The sequence below is a fragment of the Vombatus ursinus genome, unplaced genomic scaffold (genome assembly GCF_900497805.2).
Source record: "Vombatus ursinus unplaced genomic scaffold, bare-nosed wombat genome assembly UNPS02009205.1, whole genome shotgun sequence".
NCBI lineage: Eukaryota > Metazoa > Chordata > Mammalia > Diprotodontia > Vombatidae > Vombatus > Vombatus ursinus.
In genome coordinates, this window is record NW_020948983.1 from 17,451,075 (window position 1) to 17,472,026 (window position 20,952).

At 44.7% G+C, this 20,952-nt stretch overlaps 1 protein-coding gene across 1 annotated transcript in view; it reads right to left on the bottom strand.

Moving 5' to 3' along the window:
- Positions 1 to 20,952, bottom strand: part of PDCD11 (programmed cell death 11) — a 42,939-nt gene that overhangs the window by 9,344 nt on the left and 12,643 nt on the right. Inside the window, exons 13-25 of the mRNA XM_027852193.1 lie at positions 20,699 to 20,950; positions 18,589 to 18,720; positions 16,938 to 17,132; positions 15,707 to 15,877; positions 14,045 to 14,264; positions 13,455 to 13,604; positions 12,742 to 12,857; positions 10,458 to 10,987; positions 6,694 to 6,756; positions 4,234 to 4,342; positions 3,112 to 3,201; positions 1,635 to 1,737; positions 1,107 to 1,284 (exon numbers count right to left, since the gene is read on the bottom strand). Of these exons, the coding sequence (XP_027707994.1) occupies positions 1,107 to 1,284; positions 1,635 to 1,737; positions 3,112 to 3,201; positions 4,234 to 4,342; positions 6,694 to 6,756; positions 10,458 to 10,987; positions 12,742 to 12,857; positions 13,455 to 13,604; positions 14,045 to 14,264; positions 15,707 to 15,877; positions 16,938 to 17,132; positions 18,589 to 18,720; positions 20,699 to 20,950 (2,309 nt within the window). The remainder of the gene's footprint in view (positions 1 to 1,106; positions 1,285 to 1,634; positions 1,738 to 3,111; positions 3,202 to 4,233; positions 4,343 to 6,693; positions 6,757 to 10,457; positions 10,988 to 12,741; positions 12,858 to 13,454; positions 13,605 to 14,044; positions 14,265 to 15,706; positions 15,878 to 16,937; positions 17,133 to 18,588; positions 18,721 to 20,698; positions 20,951 to 20,952) is intronic.

Sequence of the window (20,952 nt, forward strand, 5' to 3'; positions counted from 1 at the left end):
ACCTGCAGGCTTCCCATTGCAGGACCCACCCGCTAGACAAGGCTTGGAAGCACGACATCTATCACACAGGTCATCATGGAGCTGAAGCAAGGCTTTGTAAGTCAAGTCCAGGTTGCCTGTGACTAGGCCCCTACTCTTTCCCCAGCCCTCTACCCAAAGAACTCTAATGGTGCCCTGTTACCACCAGAATCCGAGCCAAAGTCCTCTTTTAAAGCCTTGACAATGTAGTCCCTTCCTGTCTTTGCCCTCCAAACTCTAATTCAGCCCCACCAGCCTTCCTGCTGCTCCCTGCACACAGTACGTATCTCTTGCCTCTGTCCCCCAAGCCTACAGTGCCCCTTCTTCTCTCGACTTCCTTCAAAACAGTTCAAACCCCACTTTCTGCAAGACTTTCCCCTTCCTCCTGGCTGGTGCCGTCCAAGATTCCTTCCCAATTCTACTGTATATATCTTGTACAAACACAGTCCTTGGCCTACTGGCTCCCCCATTAGAAAGTAAGCTCCTTGAGGGAGGGCAGGAATGGTGTTTTCACCTTTCTTTGTATGCACAGCAGAAAGTACACAGTAGCACTTAATAAATGCCTGCTGGCTAAAGCTCTATGCAGTATTAAAGTGCTTTATCTACATAAATTACTATGTCATTTTCATTTTTGTCTCTATGACCCCAGAGCTTATCACAGTACCTGGTATAACACAGGAGCTTAATAAATGCTTGCTGAATTATGTTACTAATAATATCGTAAGTGCTGCTAATTGAGAGAACGGGCCTCTCGACCCAACTCTGCTGCTAACCCATGGTGATGTCTCAGGCTAAGTCACTGACCCTGCTTGGGCTTCAGGTTCTTCCTCTCATAAGAGGGGGATGACCCACCTATGGGGGGAAAAGGGAATAAACTGAAACCAGGTGGGAAAGCATTTGAAGGCCGTTACAAATGTAATCAACAGTGACTGACCAAGTGTCAGCTGCATAACCAGCTCTGCGCCAAGGCCCTTCGGGACTTTACGTTCTCATTGATGAGACAGGGCTAAAATACTTGAAGAACCAGGGAACAGAGCAGAACAGGGAGATAGGCAGATGGTAGAGAGCAAAAGGCCAATCAGTCTCACCTGACGATTTTCTCAGGGTGGAAGCCTTCCAAGGGCGCCTCAAGATAGGAGTCGCTCAGGTGAAAGATGCTAACTTTCCCAACTGTCCCAAAGGGGAAGAGGATTTGCAGTCCCTCTTTGGGGATGACCTTCACCACACGGCCCATGGCTACCTCTCCTTCTTCCAATTTGTGAGGACCTGGAGGGAAGAACTGGACTCAGACAAAAGAAAGAAAAATGGCTGCAAAGGTGACCAGCTAGGTCAGGTGAGGAAGGGGTCAGGAAGAGCAGAGAAGCCAGAGACATCTAAGGAGCAGCCTTCTCTGACTCAAAGTCAGGCTTCGTGTATCCAGAGTCACACCCTGGTGACCAGTGAACGCAAATAATGGCTGAAAGGAGGAGTGGAAACCTGCTGACCTTCAGGAGGCATTCGGTATAGCCACATCAGACTCTTCTCCCAACAAGGGAAATGAGTCCTATCCCCTATCCTGCCCAGATGGGTTGAAGGCCATTTTCCTGACCCAGCCAAAAGTTATTTCATCACCATACCTACGAGAGACAAAGTAAGGAAGCCCTTTGAGGATTCTGGGCCAACCACAGTAGCACTCAAGGCTTGGCCAATCTTGAATTTCTTCTCTGGATGCTTCAGAACCTAGATGAATAAGAACTCTGATTCAATTCAACAAATCTTTGCTTTGGGCAAAGCACTATGCTAGATGCTGAAAGTCTTTTTTAAATTTGTGATATAATCCCTGAATTCACAGAGCTTACCAAGGGAGAAGGATGACACATATAAAAGTAAGTATAACACAAAACAGGGAGCAATGGAGGCAAAGGAGGGTTACAACATGCTACAGGAAAATCTGGAGATTAAAAAAATATTATTTGCTGAAGGGCTCAGAGAACCCTTTGGGGGGTGGGGGTAGGAGAGGAGCACCTGAACCAAGCTAAGAAAGAAAAGCACTCTGAATGGTGAAGGAGGAGGAGTATATTCCAGATGCTGGGAGACAATGTCACGTTCAGGCAATAGCTATTAGTCCTAAACACATGAACATAAAAATGTCTATCTCATCTAATCTTTGCAGCTACCATGGGAGGGGAGGTGGTAAGTGATGAGAAATAAATCTGGAAAGGTAACGAGTTCAGCTGTGCAGGGCCTTAAGTGACAAGAAGAGGAATTTGCTTTTTATCCCACAGAAAGGGGAGCTACAAAAGGTTCTGAGTGGGTGACTGACATGATCAGACCTCTGGCCTTAGGAAAATTATTTTGGCAGCCATGGGGTAGATGGATTGCAAAGGAAACAGGCTTGGGAGCAAGGCGACCAGTCAGGACACTCTTACAATAATCCAGGTAAGAGGTGAGGAGGGCCTGTATTAGGGTGGTAGCAGTGTGCCTGGAGAGGAGACAGACCCAAGACGTAGAGGGAGAATCAACAGCACTTGGCCGCTGATTAAATGTGGGCCCAAAGGAGAAAGAAGTCAAAGACGACTTTCCAGCGTTCAAGCCCATGTGACTACAGTGCCATCAGCAGAAGTGGTAATAAGAGGGGCCAGTTTGAGGGTATGAGGACATAGGAAACTGGAAGTATTGGCAGTCCATCTAAGTGCGATGTCCAACAGGTAATGGGGGACTAGAGTTCAGGGGAGACAACACAGCTGGATAGACAGATGTGAGATTTGCCTATGTAGAGATGGTGTGGCTGAACCCACAAGAATGGCTGAAGGCACCAAGGGAGAAAGAAGAGACAGAAGAGGGGATGTGGGAGGAACTCATGCCTCGGACACTGAGAAGGATGGTTGGATAGATGGCAGAAAAGCAATGTTATGGAAGTCAAGGAAGGAGTGACAAAAACTTTTTGCTCCTCCCCAAAATAGAACATTCAGAAAACCAGCAGGGATCGACACCCCTCATTCCCTGTTGCCCGAGTGACATAAGCATTCTCTAGACATGTACATAACATGCACTACAAATGCTCCCAGAGGCTGAGGGTACCCAGGCCTCCAGCCCACAGGTACAGAGACAGACCTTGAAACTGAGAGAGGTCAACAGCTGAGGGATTCTTCCCCGGATATCAGAAGTTATCTCCACCTCAAGCCATTTTTTGATCACGTTGAACTGGAAGACAAGAGTGGAGAGAGAGGAGAAAAACAGAAAAAGGGAGAGGTCATGAAAGTTTTCTCCATTTTTGTTGTACTGTAAGAGACACAAACTCTTGGAACTATATCCAGTTCCTTCAAATGGAGTATCATGGACTTCCCAGGATGAAAGGGAAAGCCCTTCCCCTCTCCTCTGCCACTCACTGTCTCCCTTCAAGGATTTCATTTTAAATACTGGGCTTCCAGTGATGCAGCATGGGCAGATACGTGGGGCTGCAATCTATAGTGAGGAAATACCCACGATGACCAGAGTATAGAAGCATCTGATCATTTCCAGCAGTACATCAAGGGCCTGCCCTAGTAACTCACTGCCTCAATAGGAGTGCTGTTGTTTTTGCTGGTGCCTCATCTGACCTACGAGACCTCACCCCAGATATGGCCCCCACCCATCATGAGAACAGGTCGGCCTTGATTTCTTTGTGCCCTCCTTGTCAAACATGCACAAGACTGTCCTTCCCCCTTTGGGGGGAATGAGAGGTGTGAGGGAGAAGCACGCCTTTTGTTTCCAAATGCTACATTTTCTAGACGCAGCACTACATTCAAGAGGAGTCCCAATGTTCAATCTTTAATGCATCTTTCAAGGCCTGGCTCAAATCTTACCTCCTCTATGAAGCTTTCCCCAAGTGCTTCTGCCCACACTCACCACAGCCTCCTCTGACCTTCCCCTGCAGGTACCGTCTATACACTACATGGTTTAGCATTACACATATGATCTGGCACTGATCTCTCATTTTTTTCACATCTTAGTTTTATGCCTCCAATTAGACTTTAAACTCTAGAAAAGCGCATGGATCACATATTATTCTCCTTTTTTATCCCCTGAATGGACTAAGCTAGGTTTGATGCCGAAGACTTATGGGGTGCCCCCAAAATACTTGTTTGCTTGAGTAGTAGGTTTTTGGTTTGGTTTTCTCTCTGCCCCCCATTGCTTCCCAATCTCCTCCTTCTTTCCCCCAAAGAGGTCACATTAGTAGCAGAATGTTCATCTCACCTTTCTCATAAAACAGATCACTGTCTGACCAAGAGGGTACTGTTTGAGCTTCTCTGTGGGGCTAGAGGAGTGAGTGCTGGGGTCACTGCTGATATCTTTCTTCAGCTCACTGTTTGCACACAGGCAGAGAAGGAAAGAAAATGATCTTGGTTTATTAAAAGGGGAGAAGCCAGTTTGAAAGGCCCCTTAAAGACAGCACCAGGTCAAATATTGTGCCCTTACCCCAATCTGGCCCACTCCTAAGGAACCTCCTCATGATATCAGAATGAGAATGGTTTGTTCCAGCTCATGTCCACAGATCTACATGAGCTAAGTAAAAGCCTCTATTTTTCATAAGCATTTAAGAAAACAAAAACTTTTTTTTCCATGATAATTTCTCAGATATCTTTCTCCTCTTGGAAAAGACAAGAGGAAGTGTGGTCTTAAACTTGCCACATAATGGCACCAAGATTAGATGAACCACCTAATCATGGAGGCTAATCATAGAGAATAAAGTGTTCATTTTAACAAGGAAAAAGAATCTTAAGAGTTAGAGAGAAATTCTAAACTTTGCAAGGAGATTAGAGTGGAAGAATGTGACACACAGAAAATAAAAAAGTGTTTCTTCATTTATAAAATGACACAATGGGACTATGTGATCTTCTTTTTCATGAAATATGGCTCTGACACCTAAAATGGGAAGAGATAAGTCAGAAAAAGAAAACTGTAACACACTATCTCTAATAAATGTTTATGCAAAAAATAGCAAATAAAATATTGGCAAAGAGGTGACAGCAACATATTCAAGACTTTTTATGAACAGGCTGAGTTTAAATCGGGAATGCAAAGAATGTTTAATATTAGGAAACTTATATAACACTCACTTATGTTTAGAAAAAAACAACAACCAGAAAATATAGGAATGGACCTTTTCTCAAAATCGTAACATTTCCTAAGAACCAGAATTATCTGTAATAGAGAAATAATAGAGGTCTTCTCAATGTAATCAGGAGGGGAAGGGCAAAGCAAGGATATCCACTGTCACCATTGTTATTTCTTATACTTCTAGAAATAACAGCTATATCAATAAGACATGAAAAAGAAATTCAGAGATCATTCACAAAGCAAAGAAGTAAACAAAATTATCATTTCCAGATCATAATTAATGGTCTCTCTACAGAACTCTCTATATAGATATTCAACTAAAATTAACTAAAGCAATTAATAACTTCAGTAAAGTAGCAGGATACAAATCATACCTATATTTCTTTATGATCTACCTCCCACACACTTGAACTTTGGTTTAAAAAAAAAAAAATCAGCTTCACATGCAAAATGGAGGAAACTTGGTCAGGCAGCAGGCCATATGATAAAGATGGGGGGAATGGATGGTTGGTAGACTCTAAGATTAGTGAGTCAATAGCATATGACAGCCTTCCCTCACCCGGCTCCCACCCCCCCCAAAAAAATCAAATGCGGCTTTAGGTTACATTAAGAGAGAAGCACTATGCTTGTTCATGACTCTGAAGGTGATGATTCTACTATCCCTTGACCTAATCAGACCATATGTGCAGTACTGTGTTCAGTTAAGCCACATTTTAGCAAGGACATTGATAAGTTGGAGAGCATCAGAGGCAGGCAATGAGAGTGGAGAAGGGCCTTTAAATCGTTCAAAGTAAGTTATTAGTTAAAAACTTGAATGTTTAAAATGATGAAGAGAGACCTTACATTGGAGGGTAGGTATGAGGCTAGTATCCAGAAGGAGGCACAGGTACAGTGGTGGGAGTCCCATCTCTACCACTAAGATGCTGTGGGACAGCCCTCAGGCAAGTCTCCTCATTGTGCCCATCCAGAAGAGAAGGGAATGGACTACGACACTGGTTCTTAACCCTTGCTGTGTCATGGACACCTTTGGCAGTCTGGTGAAGCCCATGGATCCCTCTCAGAATAACATTTTAAATGCATAAAACAACATATGTAGGATCACAAAAGAAACCAATTATACTGAAGTAAAGTCATTAACATCAAGCCACGTACATGACCTCAGGTGAGAGTTTCTAAAGTTCCTTCCAGCTCTAACATTTTACAAATCTTTGAAGCGACAGCAAGAAACTCAAACACAGAGAGGCTAGGACCAATCTAGACTCACAGAACTAGTTAAAAAACAACCACTGCAAGCCAAGGATCCTACTCCCAATTCCAAACCATGTTCTCTTTCCAATAGGCCAGTGTTGCTTATCTCAAACTACGCTCAAGGCTGGTAAAAGATCTAAATTCTCTACTGCAGACTGCCATACTCCCTACAGCCCCTGTGGCTCATGGAAAGAAGGGGACACAAGAAGTAAGAATGTGCCAAGTTTGAAAACAAAAGGGCTTTAAAAGTAGTTACAGTTCTATGGATCTGCAAAAATTTGGTCATAACCAGCGGCTGGGAAATAATTTACTAATGCCTCATCAATATATAAGCACGGCCCCTCTTACCTTGGTCGAATACTCAGCTCAGAAACAGTCTGGGCACCTGATGGATGGCTGATTGGTAGGGACCTGAGAAAGAAAAGAAATGAGTCAAGTTGCTTCTGTCCTTGTGCTAAAGCACCTCTCTTCTCTACCCAAAGTTAAGTATATTCCCTCCTCACCTCCATACCTCAGAATCCTTAGTTTGCTTCTCAGTTCATCTCAACGCCACCTTATACATGAAGCTATCCTTGATCTCCCCAACAGCTAGGGCCCAACCCCTCCTCCCAAAATCACCCTGTATCTATCTAGTATACAATTATTTACATAAAGTTGTTTTCTTTGGCTAGGCCATAAGCTCCTGGAGGGCAGGGGCTACTTCACTAGCACCTAGCACATCGCCTGGCACATTGTAAGTGCTTAATAAAACACTTGTTGATCGACTGATGACAACTTGAAAGCTAGCTCTCTCCTTCTCCCACCTCTCATTCCTATCTCCTTCACCATGACGTTGGGTTAGTAACTGACTATCAGTGGTAGAGAGTTATTTCTGGTCCTTCTTCTCATCCCCACTCTTCCCTGCTTAATATCATTCTCAAAAAACTGAGTCATGACAAATTCTTAATGACTGCTTGGGTCTACCAGAATCCTGGATTATTAAATAACATTTTTTTGGGGTTTATTTTTGGCTAGGCAATGGGGTTAAGTGACTTGCCCAGGGTCACACAGCTAGTAAGCGTTATGTGTCTGAGGCCGCATTTGAACTCAGGTCCTCCTGAATCCAGGGCTAGTGCTCTATCTACTGCGCCACCTAGCTTCCCCTTAAATAACATCTGTAATGTAGATATAAGTGGGCCATCAGATGAGATTTAGAAATGTGTTTGTTCTTTTGTGCATTTTCACTGCAGTAATACAGTTAGGTCCCAATTAGTGCAGACAACGAATCCCCTTGAAGTAGGCTCGTGTATCTGAATTTACATTATGCAACGTTATGGTTATGTAAAATATGGCAGCTGGTTGTAGCCCAATAGAAATATGCAATGTGAATTTAAATAATACAACCATTTCAGGGGATTCATTATTTGAACTGGGACCCAATTATATTTGTTATAAAGGACAATGACAGAAGATAACGGCAATACCCTCTCACACACACACAAAAAAAACAAGAAAACCCAAGAGGGAAAAAAAGCCATGAAAAGTTGGTGTAATTTCATGAGCATTTCCAGATGAAACAGGTCAGCACATAGAAGGGAAATAGGGTAGACTCTAACATGTCTCTACAGCGATCTTGTCTCACCCCTGATGACAAAAAGAATTAGAACATTTGGGCTCAATATTAGCTGAATCAGTATCCAAGATAAGCTCTATAAGGAAGTGGAAATGATATACGAGAAATCAGGCTAGGAGATTAGGAAGACCTGATTAAATCTGTGCCAGAGGTGACACAATTTTAAAGGCATCAGGGATTAATTTTCAAGATATCTCAAACAGAGGAAGATTTGAAAAGAATGGAAAAGATCCCAGATGGCACCAATACCCTAGAGAGGGGCCACCCAAAAGACACCATTAACTACATATATACCAAGCCTTTACAAGACGGGGCTAAATACTTGGCGAATATTCAGTTTTCTTGAGAAAAATACGAGGTTACAGATAATACTCCATAGCACATCTGGTCTTCAAAGTCACATGACTGCCAGAGCTCCGGAGAACACAAGATCCTGCAACGTTCAAGGTGACTGCACAAACTTATCAATTAAATGTAGTCTCCAAAGCTCTCCTTCACTGCTGTCAACATCACACAAGATGCTGGTAACTAGCCACTCAACAGTTCTCTAACACTAATGCTAAGTCAAATGAGAAACTAAGAGACAAAGTGTCTTGCCACTGTCGTGGGGGACAAGCTTTTCCCACAGTTTAAACAAAAGAGGGATATTCTATAGAAGGCAAGACTCCCTAGATTGATGGTTGATCATTTATGACATACTCCTCAGGAAGAGCCAAGTGGACAAAAAAGGCACACTGCCCTGATCACGGCAGCTGCAGGGGCAGCCTACTGAATTACTCTACCTACACACCCTGAACAAACACTGAGATAGCACTCAGCAGGTGCTTAATAAATGTTTACTGACGTGCTGACTGATTCACAATTAGCAGGCGCCCCAGCTGAAGGAGTGGAGCAGGCTCAACTATATTTGGGAAAGTACAGATGCTTTCAATGATCCAGAACTGCTCTGCATCACCAAAGTCCATCTTCTTAAAATGGATACCCTCACAGTGGTGCTATAAGGCTGTGATTCAAGGTACAACTACAGAAAGATGCATGGGAGTGGGTCCTTTAAGTAGTAAGCTCTAGCACATTACTAACAATGACTTACACACACAAAAAAAAGTGGTGCAAGACAGATCACCAAGAATATGTGTGCCAGGACCTAAAAATCAAGCCGTGCGAGGATCAGCTCAAGGAGCTGGACACGGTTAGCCTGCAAAAGGGGAAAAGGAGACTAAGAGAAGGCATGATCATCACCTTGAAGGCTCTGCCCTTCAGGGGATGGTTGAGGCTTGTTCCGTTTAGATCTAGATGGCAGAACTGGAAGCAGTGAGTGGAAGCTGCAAAGAGGCAGACACAGGCTGGACACAAGGAGAAACGTGACCCAAAGTGGAGCACAGTCACTGGAGCAATGCCAAAGTGGAACGGCCTGCCTCTGACAATGAGGCAAGGGGGGGGCGACACCTCCAAGCAAAGACTGGATGATCCCTTGTTGAATAGGTTTGCTGGGGACACTTGTTCAGACAAAGCTTGGACAAGATGAACTCTGAGGTACTTTATTTAAAAAAAAAAAGTTTTTATTCAGAAACATGTATACATGTACACATGTATACACGTACACAAAGCATTTGTACATGCAAAGAAATCCACCAAAAAAAAAAAAAAAAAAAAGCAGTGGTTCTTAAAAGTGTGGTGCTGGCATCCTTGGCAGCTCTTGACCCCTTTTGGGGAGACTCAAGGTCCGAGCTATTTTAAAAATAATATTAAGAACCGTTTCTAATAGTGTAAATACTGATAGATATAATCCACATAAACAAAAGTTCTTTGGGGGGAAGAGTCCTCAAAAAATTTTAAGAGTTTTAAGGGAGTCTTGAGACTATAAAGTTTGAGAACTGATTAAAAAAAGGATTCTAAGTGAAATTGAACCTACAGGGTACTGTCTAATTCTGGTATTCTGCAGAAAGGAAACGAGTCTGTCATATGTCAAGAAGGAAAGATAACAAAGGTCGACCAAAGTGTGGTTCTGGTCTCTACAAAATAGTAAAAGACTGAGAGAAGAGCTGGAGGGATAAGGTAGATCTTCCACTGAGGATTTATGGAAATTAAAAAAACACCGATAAGAACAGCACAGGATGAATAAGAGTGACCTGCGACTGGCCCCACCCATGCCAATGAGACCCTAGCTCCATCCATCTTACTAAAGCAGCTTTCTTTGAAAACCTGACTTGCTCCAAGCAACCCTGATTTATGAAATCTGATTTTTATTAAGAGTCTAATGAGGGTGAGAGGTGTAATATATATCTTATAAAGGAACCTTCAAGAAAAGATTCTTTTAGGGAATGCACCTTACTCATTTAAGGTAAAATTTGATTTACCAAAGTCTGATTTAAACACAACTTTTGGGGAACATCTCTATTTAAAGTGAAGCACACATGGTTTTCCCATTTCTAACTCCAACATCTCCTTAACTCAGACTGACCTCCCTCTTGCCCCACACCATCCCCCAAAGCCTCCTTACTTGTGAGTTAGCAAAGTTCTCTGGCCAATCACTCGAGCAGTGACTGACTTTCCCACTTTAAGCTTGGTAGTGGGCTGGCTGCCAAGAGGAACATCATCCAGAATTTGGGAGGCGTGGATACAGCCAACAAGACCATTCTCGAGGGTCACAACAACATGGGTGGCCTTGATAGACTTCACAATCCCAGTGACCATCTCCCCGATGGGCAGGGTGGGTTTCTCCAGCAGCGTGCTCACCACTTCTGGCTCATCCCCTGCAGGCTCAGGAGGTACCGAGGGCAGAACTGGGGTCCTCTTCTTGACTGAACTCTCAATGGCTAAGAAGAGGCCAATGTCGCTGGGCTTTGTACTCTTGATGATCAAGGAGACCCTCTGACCAACCTGCAGTTTCTCTGAGTCAAAACGGAAGGTGTCATTGAGGTGAGAGGTCACCGGGAAAGCCACTAGCTGGCCAGTCTCCACCAAGGAAGCTATGGCAAACGTCTTTTCCAAATGCTCTATAACTGCTCGGTGCTCAGTGTCTTTCTTCAGCTGGGAAAAAACAAAACGGAAAATTGTCTCAATTTTTCTCACTGAGCATGTACTTTTGCCCTACAATAAATATGAAATATCTACCCTATCTTTACACATGTTTCTGTGCTTTTTCTCATCTGCTCCCTATGCTTGAAATGCCCTCCCCTCCTTCTCTGAATTCTACTGAATTCCCACCAATCCCTTAAAGCCCCACATAAATGCCACCTCTTCCAGGAAGCCTTCCCAAATCCCTTTGGCTAGTGATGGCTTTTCCTTCCAAAACTGGACCTTACTTTTGTAACTATTTAATAATTGTCATGTACTTTTGTGCATTCTAACTATCTATGTTGGTGACATACCCCCAACCTCTAACTATACTACAAAGGAACTGTATCTAACTTAAATTTTACATCTCCCCTGCAGCTAAGTACCATGCTCTGTCCATTGTAGGTACTTAAAAATATGTATTTTATTATACAATATCATATCCCATAATATGTACATATATGCACATATATGCTATATTCCATTTTATAATTACATATATTAGTATATATATTATATCCAATTATATACATTATCTATGTATCCCATTAGGCTTCAGGTGGCAGAATGAGGATGAAGACGTTACAGAGAGGCAGATTTCAAATCAATGTAAGAAGTCCTTTAACAATTACAGGTGCCTGAAAGTGAAATGGGCTGTCTGCGCTGGTCACTTGGAAATGTTCCAACACACCAGTTGACAGGCATATTAGAGCAGGACGATTCCTGCTTTGGGAAGATTACCTCTTGATAACCATTCTTCCATAAATGACAACAGCAGGCAGCACAGTACATAGTGCCAAGAGTCCTGGAATAGGAGTGAGGAAGCCTGAGTTCTGATCCCACGCTCTATAACCTTGGATAGGCCCCTTCCCTCTCTGAACCCCAACTTCCTCCTCAAAATGAGGGATTTGATCTCTCTTCCTGTTTTTCTTGTTTGATGAGTCTCTAATTTTGGCCTTGCTTCCTTCCATCATTCAACATTCATTAAGCACCTACTATATGCAAGGCCCTGATGGAAACAGAAATTCCACTTGTTCCCTGTCATGCACATAAAGTAGGTGCTTAATAAATGCTTACTGACAGACTGAATATCAGGCTACTCACCATTGTACTCTAATATGGGTTACTACTCTGTGTGTGTGTGTGTCTGCATCTGGGTCAGTGCCTGTGAAAGAGATTGTAAACTCCACAGAGAGAAGTGTAGGGTCCAGTTCTCTGTAAAGCACCTGGCTCAGTTCTACAACATGTCTGATAACTCCACATGACAATTAATGCCAGAATGTAAATTAAGAGATCACTAAAAGAAAGCTGAACTCTGAGTAGCCTTGGCATCTGGGACCAATCTCCATCCTGGGAAGCAGATGATGAAATGCACCTCTCTTATCAGGTGGGAGACTACAGGTGAAGAAGGGTGCATGCACTGTGGAATGCAACTACTCTTCAGTTGGCTTTCTTTCTGATAAAGGAAAGCTCAAAATGTGTGCGTTAGGGGGCCTGGTGTCAGGGTGACGCACACTCAGAAATGAGTGGTGTAAAGACAAGAGGTAACAATGACTTTTTAAAACCTCAGGTTTGAGAAGGAGGATGATCTATACTTTTCACAAGGAAAATGCACTTAATGTTCTACGATTGTACTGCTAGGCTAGCCAGTATCCCAAAGGATACCAGATGATCCAGTAAACCCAGAGGAAGCAATCCCTAAGAACAGAAGCCTCGAGCCAGCCTACCTGCTTGGCTTTTCTGTTCACCAGCTCCTGGCGAAGGGAAACATGAACCTCTGACTTCAGCGTGTCAACGTGAAGGACAACAGCTTTTGTTCTTTGTCCAGGATCCATTGCTTTCCCTGCAGGACCCAGGATAAACACAGAATTCACCCCTTTCCTAGGACAGAAGAGCAAGTCCCCTTGCCTCCTGGTGCCCCATCCACCCACACTGGCAACCCCTCTGGGCTGGGGGAAAGGCAAATGCTCCAAGAGGTGATCTGTCCCCAGGGGCTTGATACTGTCCAGCACTAGAGGCCAGTCTCTAACTTATACAGGCAGAGGCCAAGATCGCATTGGTGGCAAGCTCCTATTCAGGCAAACCAAACATGTAAAAACCCACACTTTTCCAACTACTATAAACCAGGAAATGATTTTATCTTGCAAATGAGTTCACCAAAGGATTATTTTAAATAAATGGCACAGTACCCTAGTGCATTTAAAATAATTCTCTTTTAAGGGGAGTGATTTGCATGCAGTGACTTTGGAGCACAGGCTACACAAGAAGCAGGTTCTTACTGAATAACACATTATGGCATCAATTGGGTAAACTAAAGTATACCCAAACTAGGTCCTCAGGGCCAATTTGGTCACTAGTATATAGAGAAATAGATGACTTTTAACAAAGACTAAGAAGGGAAGACAAACCTCACTGGACAGAAGAGACTTTTTGTACTCACCCCCCTGGTGATATCTGCTGGCCCTCAACACTAGGCCAGGCACTGAGCCATTGCTGAACATCAGAGAGCCATCACCTGACATGTCTTGTACCACCAAATCCACAAGCAGCCCTGGGGACATCTCAGCCAGTGTTTGAGTCAACAGAGAGTCTGGGTAGGATTAAGAGACAACAACAGGGGATAAAAGTCTGGTGGCATGATGCACCCCATCTCCCCACCCTGAGCAGCACTAAACAGGACAAGAAAAACCCCTCAAGTGGGTGGGTGATCACACTTCCTTGTGGCTTACTGTCAGGGAAAGAATGGTGCAGTACGGGGGCTTAGCAAACTCTGTAATAGGTGAAAACTCCTGCTGGAGATGGACAGACCCTGATCATAACTGCCAAGTCCTCAAAAATCCCAGGGGGTACAGCCATCATTTTTCCCTTAGGGCTTGGTAACTACCCTTCTTACCATCCCCACATCCCACCTCCCACCAAATGTCCGTGGAACATGGAGGGCCCAAGCCTTATCAGAGAGAATTAATGTGGATGAAGAGGGCCTTCCCCAGCATCCACCAGGGTAGGGTGGGTGGGTGTGCTCGCCCATACCTCGGCTGCTCATGAGGCTTCGAACGCCCTGAAGCTCCTCCACGCACTGGCTTAGGAGGGTGAGGGAGCTAACAGCCGTGTCCTCCTGGCTGACATCCGACAGGCGCAGAGAGAGCAGCATCCGTTCCTTCTCCTCATACACGCTGGTCACCTTTGCAACCACTGTCTGTCCCTCAACGAAGTGGTCACTGATTGTGGTCACAAACTTGTCACTCAAGGCCTGGAGAGAGAGAGAGAGCATTAAAGTCTCTGCTAGCACCAGCCCAGGGCCTGAACAGGACTCAGTGGCGGAGGCTGGATGGTCTTCTCCAGCTCTAAATGTTACTTAACTTCACAACTCTCATCAACGCAGGAACAACCATGACTTTAGAAGGACGGATGGTGAGGCACGTCTCCTGACTCCAAGTGGGGGTGGAAGGTTCAGAAAGGGGCGTATGTATCCAAATATGGCCAACGGACTAATGTTTTTTGCTTGACTAGACTTACTGACTTATTATTATGGGGGGGTGTTGGGGGGGTAAGGGGGTGAATGGGGAAAGAATCAATGAGAAGTGTCAGTAAATTTTTTCTAAAAGACTATCAATAAAATTTTAAAAATTACTAAATGCTATTTAACATCCTCTTCTTAACAACATGGGAATTGAAGATTAACCCTATTAAGCTCCTATCAAGGTGCTGGTAGTAAGGATAAAGCAGGCTTTACCTCTACAGCCCACTGCAGTTCTCTCCCCATTACCCACCCGTGCATTATCCACTGCCTCTCTACTACCCACAGGGATGTCCCCCTATCATCAGGCATGCCATCTAGGTCTGGCCTCCAACTGCTCAGTCTTCAAGGAATGAGAATAGATCTTAATACAAAACATGAAAAAGGCAGATTTCCTCTGTGGCAGAGCCCCCAGAGCTTCACATAATGCACCCAAAGATCAAAGAGAAACGTCTTCGTTAGGGCCAGCTGTGTCACGTGACTCTTCCATTAGAACAGATGGAGAAGGGCGGTCACTCTATTGTCTGCTTGTTTGTTTAAACCAAAGACGACAAAGGAGACAGGAAAGGATGCAATAATTTCAAGCTAAACTAGTAACCTGACGCCTCACGAATTCCCAAATGCTGGGAAGCCTGGTCCTGACTGCTGACCTTTTTGGGGAAGGCTATTCTTCATGTCAAGGACCTGATTTCACTGACGTAAGAGGGCCTCCTGCCAAGGTCTACAGACTACTTGTCTATAACCAACCCTGGAGAGTTACTCGAGCTCAGAGTGTTTAAGTAATCAACGTACCCAAGGTCACACAGCCAGTAAGTGTCAGAGGCAGAATCCAAACATGGATCCTTGGTGATTAAATATCCAGTGACGTATATGCACTACATCCTCTTTCTCCTCTAGAATTGCTCGCATTGAGCTATCATCACATCGCACATGTTTTCTCCATGACGATCCCATGAGGCAGGGAGCAATCGACACAGTATTGTCATAATATTGTGACATAACACAACTGGCCCCTCACAACTGAACTTCCTGGAAATGTCAAACAAAGCCACTTTCACCTTGGGGAAGTTCAGTCCTCCATGGGGACATTTCTCCTCTTCCTGCCTGACTTGGTATATCATTCTTCAAAGGGCTTCTTAGATGTAAAGAATCCCAGGGAGCAGAAGCAGACTTACCGACTTGGGAGCCAATCCACTGAGGCCCGATGGGAACTGGACAAAGACGCCATAGGCCTTGATACTTTTCACAAAACCAGTAAGCAGCATCCCAGGCTGGAATTCAGAAAAGACCTTGGGATCCTGGCCACTCTCCACAGCAGAGATCAGGGCAGGTTTCCTGCACAGGACCTGGGACCACCACATCAAGGAACATACCAGGAAGGGCAAAAAGAAGCCAACTTTTCTATGTCTTCTGCCTCCCTGTCAGAACCCAAACCACCGGCACATGAGGGACCCAACAAGAGCCAAATACCCCTGTAGAATGGCTGCTGGAGTAGCCACAAGAAGATCTCTTACTCCGGCTGCTCTCAGCCTAATCCACTCCACCCTACTGTGCCCCCAATCAGGGGTGGGGAACCTGCAGTCTCCTCGCCACATGCAGCCTTCTAGGTCCTTGGGTGCAGCCTTTTGACTGAGTCCAAGTTTTAAAGAACAAATTCTTTTATTAAGGGGATTTGTTCTGTGAAGTTTGGATTCAGTCAAAGGGTTGCACTTGAGGACTTAAGGGGCCAGATGTGACCTCAAGGCCACAGGTTGCCCACTCCTGCCCCAAATTCTTTCCCAGCCTAAACCATTCTACCTCTGCCTTATTCCTCAGTTTGTTTGTTTTATTCTGAAAATCAGGCTTCATATTCTTAAGAAGGGAAAGGACAGATTCCCCAGTGACCTGAATTGGCACCTAAGCCAAGGAAATTTTCTGGAACCTAGGACTTATTGAAGAACCATTTATATTGAAAAGCAGCTCCAAAATCAAGGCCGAACTGGATTCCTAGAGAAAAAGGGTAAAGCTGCTATGGGAAATGTCTAACTTAATGCTTTATATTGCGCACGCACGCACCTACACACAGACACAGACACAGACACACACACACACCCCAGCACTCACATATGTCCCAAAGACGCTCAAACTCCTCCAAGTACTCTCCCATTCAGTGCCTTCAACTCATTTAGTTCAGCATACCAGTCTCTGCCTAAAACACTGACTTGGCCTCTCCCATCAGAACCATGCACTAAAAGGAGGAAACTGGGTTATGGACTTTTTAAGCCTGATCTTCTTTAAGTAATACGCACATGAACCGAGTTCACAATCACGGCTGACCCAAATGAAGCCCATACCTTGGGTCTGATCAATGGTTTCCCTACCTACGAGGCCCAGGGCCCTCACCCTACAGACAATAGGAAAGGATACAATGTGACCGTCACTGTGGCTCAAACACAAGACCTTGTGAAGGATGTCACCTTCCTGGAGCCAGGAGCAGAGCAACTGACTGTTGGTGACATTGTCTGACAGGTGAGTTGTGGGAAGCAAGGCATGGATGTTGTCGGGTAGGATGGACACCTCCAATCCTTTCTCAGTCTTCTTCTTCACCTTTACGTCTACTAACTAAGAGTGGAAGAGAAAAAAAAAATATCACTTCTCTTGAGCAAAGGCTGACCATGGCCCTGAGTAGAGGTAATTCATAAAATCAAAAATCACCCTACGGGAACAATATGGAAGTAGACCTAAAGCGCTATAACAAATTGGAAATTGAGGAATTTCCTCAATTGGGGAATTGCTGAACAAGTTGTGGCATAAGGTTGTGATGGAATACTACTGCGCTATAAGAAATGATGAGTTCGATGATCTTAGACAAACATGACAAGACACATATGAATTAACACCAAGTGAAGTGAGCAGAACTGAGGGATCATCGTGCACAGTAACAGCACCGCTGTAACAAAGATTGACCGTGAAAGACTTGGCTACGCTGATCAACACAATGATCCAAATCAATTCCAAAGGATTCATGATGGAAAAGTTGCTACCCACCTCCAGAGAGAGAAAAATAATGAACTCTGGGTACAAAGTGGAGTATAATTTCCTTACTTTATAAAAAATATGCCCAATATGGAAATGTTTTGCATGATTTTACATGTACAACTGATATCATATTGCTTGCCTTCTCGAGTGTGTGGAAGGGAAGATGAGAATTTGGAACTCAAAGAACAAAGAAGAGAAAATAAAAAATAATGAATTTGGGAAGAAAAGAAATCCCCACCATCCGGAACCCCCAACGGGTGCCAACCAGAAAGAATCAAACTCTCCAACTCTCCCTACCCTATTCTATGAAGTCTCTGGTGAAACTACAGGATGTATAAGCCGACATGGTCTCAGGACCAGTTAAGGGGGAGAAAAGGAAAAAATGTTCACCAAATCTCAGTGCTGGAAGGGGTTTTAGAAAATGAGTCCAAAATGTTTTACATGATTGCACACGTATAATCTATATCAGATACAGTCAGTGGCAAATCTGAGTCTAGAACACACATTTGATGACGACCAGCCCAATGATCTTTCCATGGGGCTTCATCTGAACATCTCTGATGGCCCATTCAGAAGTTACTGCTTCTAACTGAGGTTGGAAGTCTGACTCCCTGACATTTCCACTCAATGTTCCTAGTTCATGCCTCTAGTGCCACAGAGAAGTAGTCTTCTCCAAGAAAGTAAAAAAATTCCAAAACAGTAATTCTGTCCCAAGCTTTCTCTTCTCCAGGTTAAATGTTAAGTATTTTTAACCTAGCCTTGTACATCATACAATGCTAGGGAAAAAAAAAAGGCCAGAATATACTAAGGTCTTGAGGTCTTGTTCAGTATGTTTCTTGGAGAAACAGAAGGATAGACTTGGTCAACTTTACAAAGCCTCTGATATAAAAACCCTGGACTGGAAATCAGAAAATATAGATTTGGACCTAGTTTTAGCACTAAGTAAGTGGGTGACCTTGGACAAGTCCTTTCCCATCTCTATACCTCAGTTTTCTTGGTCACAGCAAACAAAGTAAGATGAGCTCAAAAATCCAAGTACCTGCCCGATCTTGATCGTAGCTTTCTTCTGACTCTGGGCTGGGCCTTCCATCTCTTTGTCAGTGGATAGCCTGAAGGACAAGAGCATCCTCTCCTGCTCCGGCTCACTTTTCAGCACCGTGACCTTCACTACCTGGGAAGAGACCAGCAAATGTTGGCTAACCCATTCCTAGGGTGTGGGCCCACAAGAGAGGGCAGGCTCCTTCCACTACTCCACAAAGGAAGACCAGGCAGACTTAGTTTCCAGTGATACTCTCTGAGAACCCTCTGGATCCCAGATCAGATGGAGATCAGGAAGGAAGGAAGAGAGAAATGACCCAGACAGAACTGTCACAAGACAGCCAGACAGGACAGGCACAAATTAACCTGACCTAACCTGCTCTCATTTGTGTCACAGCAATCATCCTGACAATGGTGAGCTCCAGGGGCTGTCGGGGTAGCACGTGGGCAGAGGACACTCATTCTTTCTTATGCCCGGTATCACTATTAACAAAGCCCCAGCCTTCAATTACCACCCAGTGACCATGAGGGTGGGCGATGGCTCCTGCCTCAGCACCTATTTCTTCCCTAGACCCTCTACTACTGGACCCAGAGTCATGGGACTCCAGCTCCAGCCCTTCCAATCAAATATAAAGATAGTGCCTCTTCTGGCCTGGGTCATAGAACTATCTAAATCAATGGCAGGACCTCATGGCCAGTATGTTCCCACCGCTCTCACCCACATACCTGACTGAATACCCATCATTCTCTTGCCCTCCTGGACCTAGGAGGGCCAATCTCCTCTAGTGCTCAGGCCCCTTAGTGGCTGGATTTTTCCCCACAACCTACTGCTGCATGTATGAAAAATACCTACTCTGCCCTAGCTTCACCAAGCCACCTGAGAAAAGCAATAATACCACAATCTCTGCAAGCCATCGATTGACCACTCACTATTAGAAGCTTGTCTGGGAAGAGGGCTGCAAACAATAGGCCCAAATGGGAGTCCTTCACACGGGGGACATTGCCTGGGTATGTATATCATTCCCTGCCATCTTGGGACAGGATAAAGGAACTAGTGCTGAGCTTATCAGGACACCATGGAACCAAGCACTAGGTAGTTACCAACTCTGATGCCCAGCTGGATCTCCCTGCTGGCTCATCTTTCTAATTTCTTATTTTTGGTGAAAAAATTGCCTGATTACAGCCTCCACTCTCACAGGACCTGGACAGATGGGTGCTCTCTTCACCCATACTTCCCCAGTCCCATGGTTAACAAATTCAACCTGTTCCTCCTCTAATCCCTAAAATTCACAACTGCTACCCACCAAGGCAAAAATTCTTTTTCCCTGCTACTGCTCCCTACCCCCTCATCACCATCCTCCTCAGCCATCCTCATTCCTAGGTCCCTATGTTCCTCTTCCCTCTTTCTATTATGCCCTCGGGAACTCCTGCTCTATTATTAGTAAATTTTCCATCCTAACACTATTATTCTTCCCATCTTCTTACACTCAGTGGAAACCCTCTTTTTTAAAGAAAAATAAAACTGTTCTGAACATGCACACCAAACAGAATGGGCATTAGCATACATGAAATAGAAGAAAAAAGAAAACAAAGTTAAACACCTACTACCTGTGTGGCACTATATTTAGTGCTTTACAAGGATTTGATCCCCACAGCAACCCCTGGAAGGTAGGTGCTATTATTAGCCTATTTTACAGCTGAATAAACTGAGGCAGATAGTTATCAAGTGACTTGCCCAGGGTCACACAACCAATGCTGGATTTGAACTCAGGTCCTTGTGGTTCCAGGCCCAGCATTCTATCCACTGCGCCACGTAGTGGCCTCTTGAAGATCCTGCATCCCTGCCCACACTCTTCAGGAGAGCGCTCCTTCTCCTGTGCTCCCTATCACAGTGGGCCATGAAGAAAGGGCACACTTCTCACTGCTTCCAGACTGCTGCCCCTCCTTCAAAGCTCAACTCCTCCTGAAGCCTCTCGCCTCTTCTAATTCCTCCTCAGTGACCTCCAGACCAGGAAGGGCTAGTGCTCCAGAGAGCACTCTGGTGGCTCTGGTCCAAGGGGCTTCAGACCAGGGGCTTCCTCAGCACATCACCGCCTCTGCGGGGAGCTCACCTGTCCCACATAGAAGACTTCCTCTGGGGCTGAGATGGGCTGGGCGCCTAGCTCCTTCCGCAGCACCAGTCCCCTCACGTCATTGTAGAACTTGACAATACAACCGAAGTCCTTGATGCTGCTGATGAAGCCATGTGTCTGGAGCTCAGGCCTGGCTTCCTTGTAGCTTGTCAGAGCTGGGAGGCTCGATTCCACCAGGGTCTTTTTCAAGGTCATTAACAGTTTCCTGTTCTCGGGGTCACACATCAGAACCT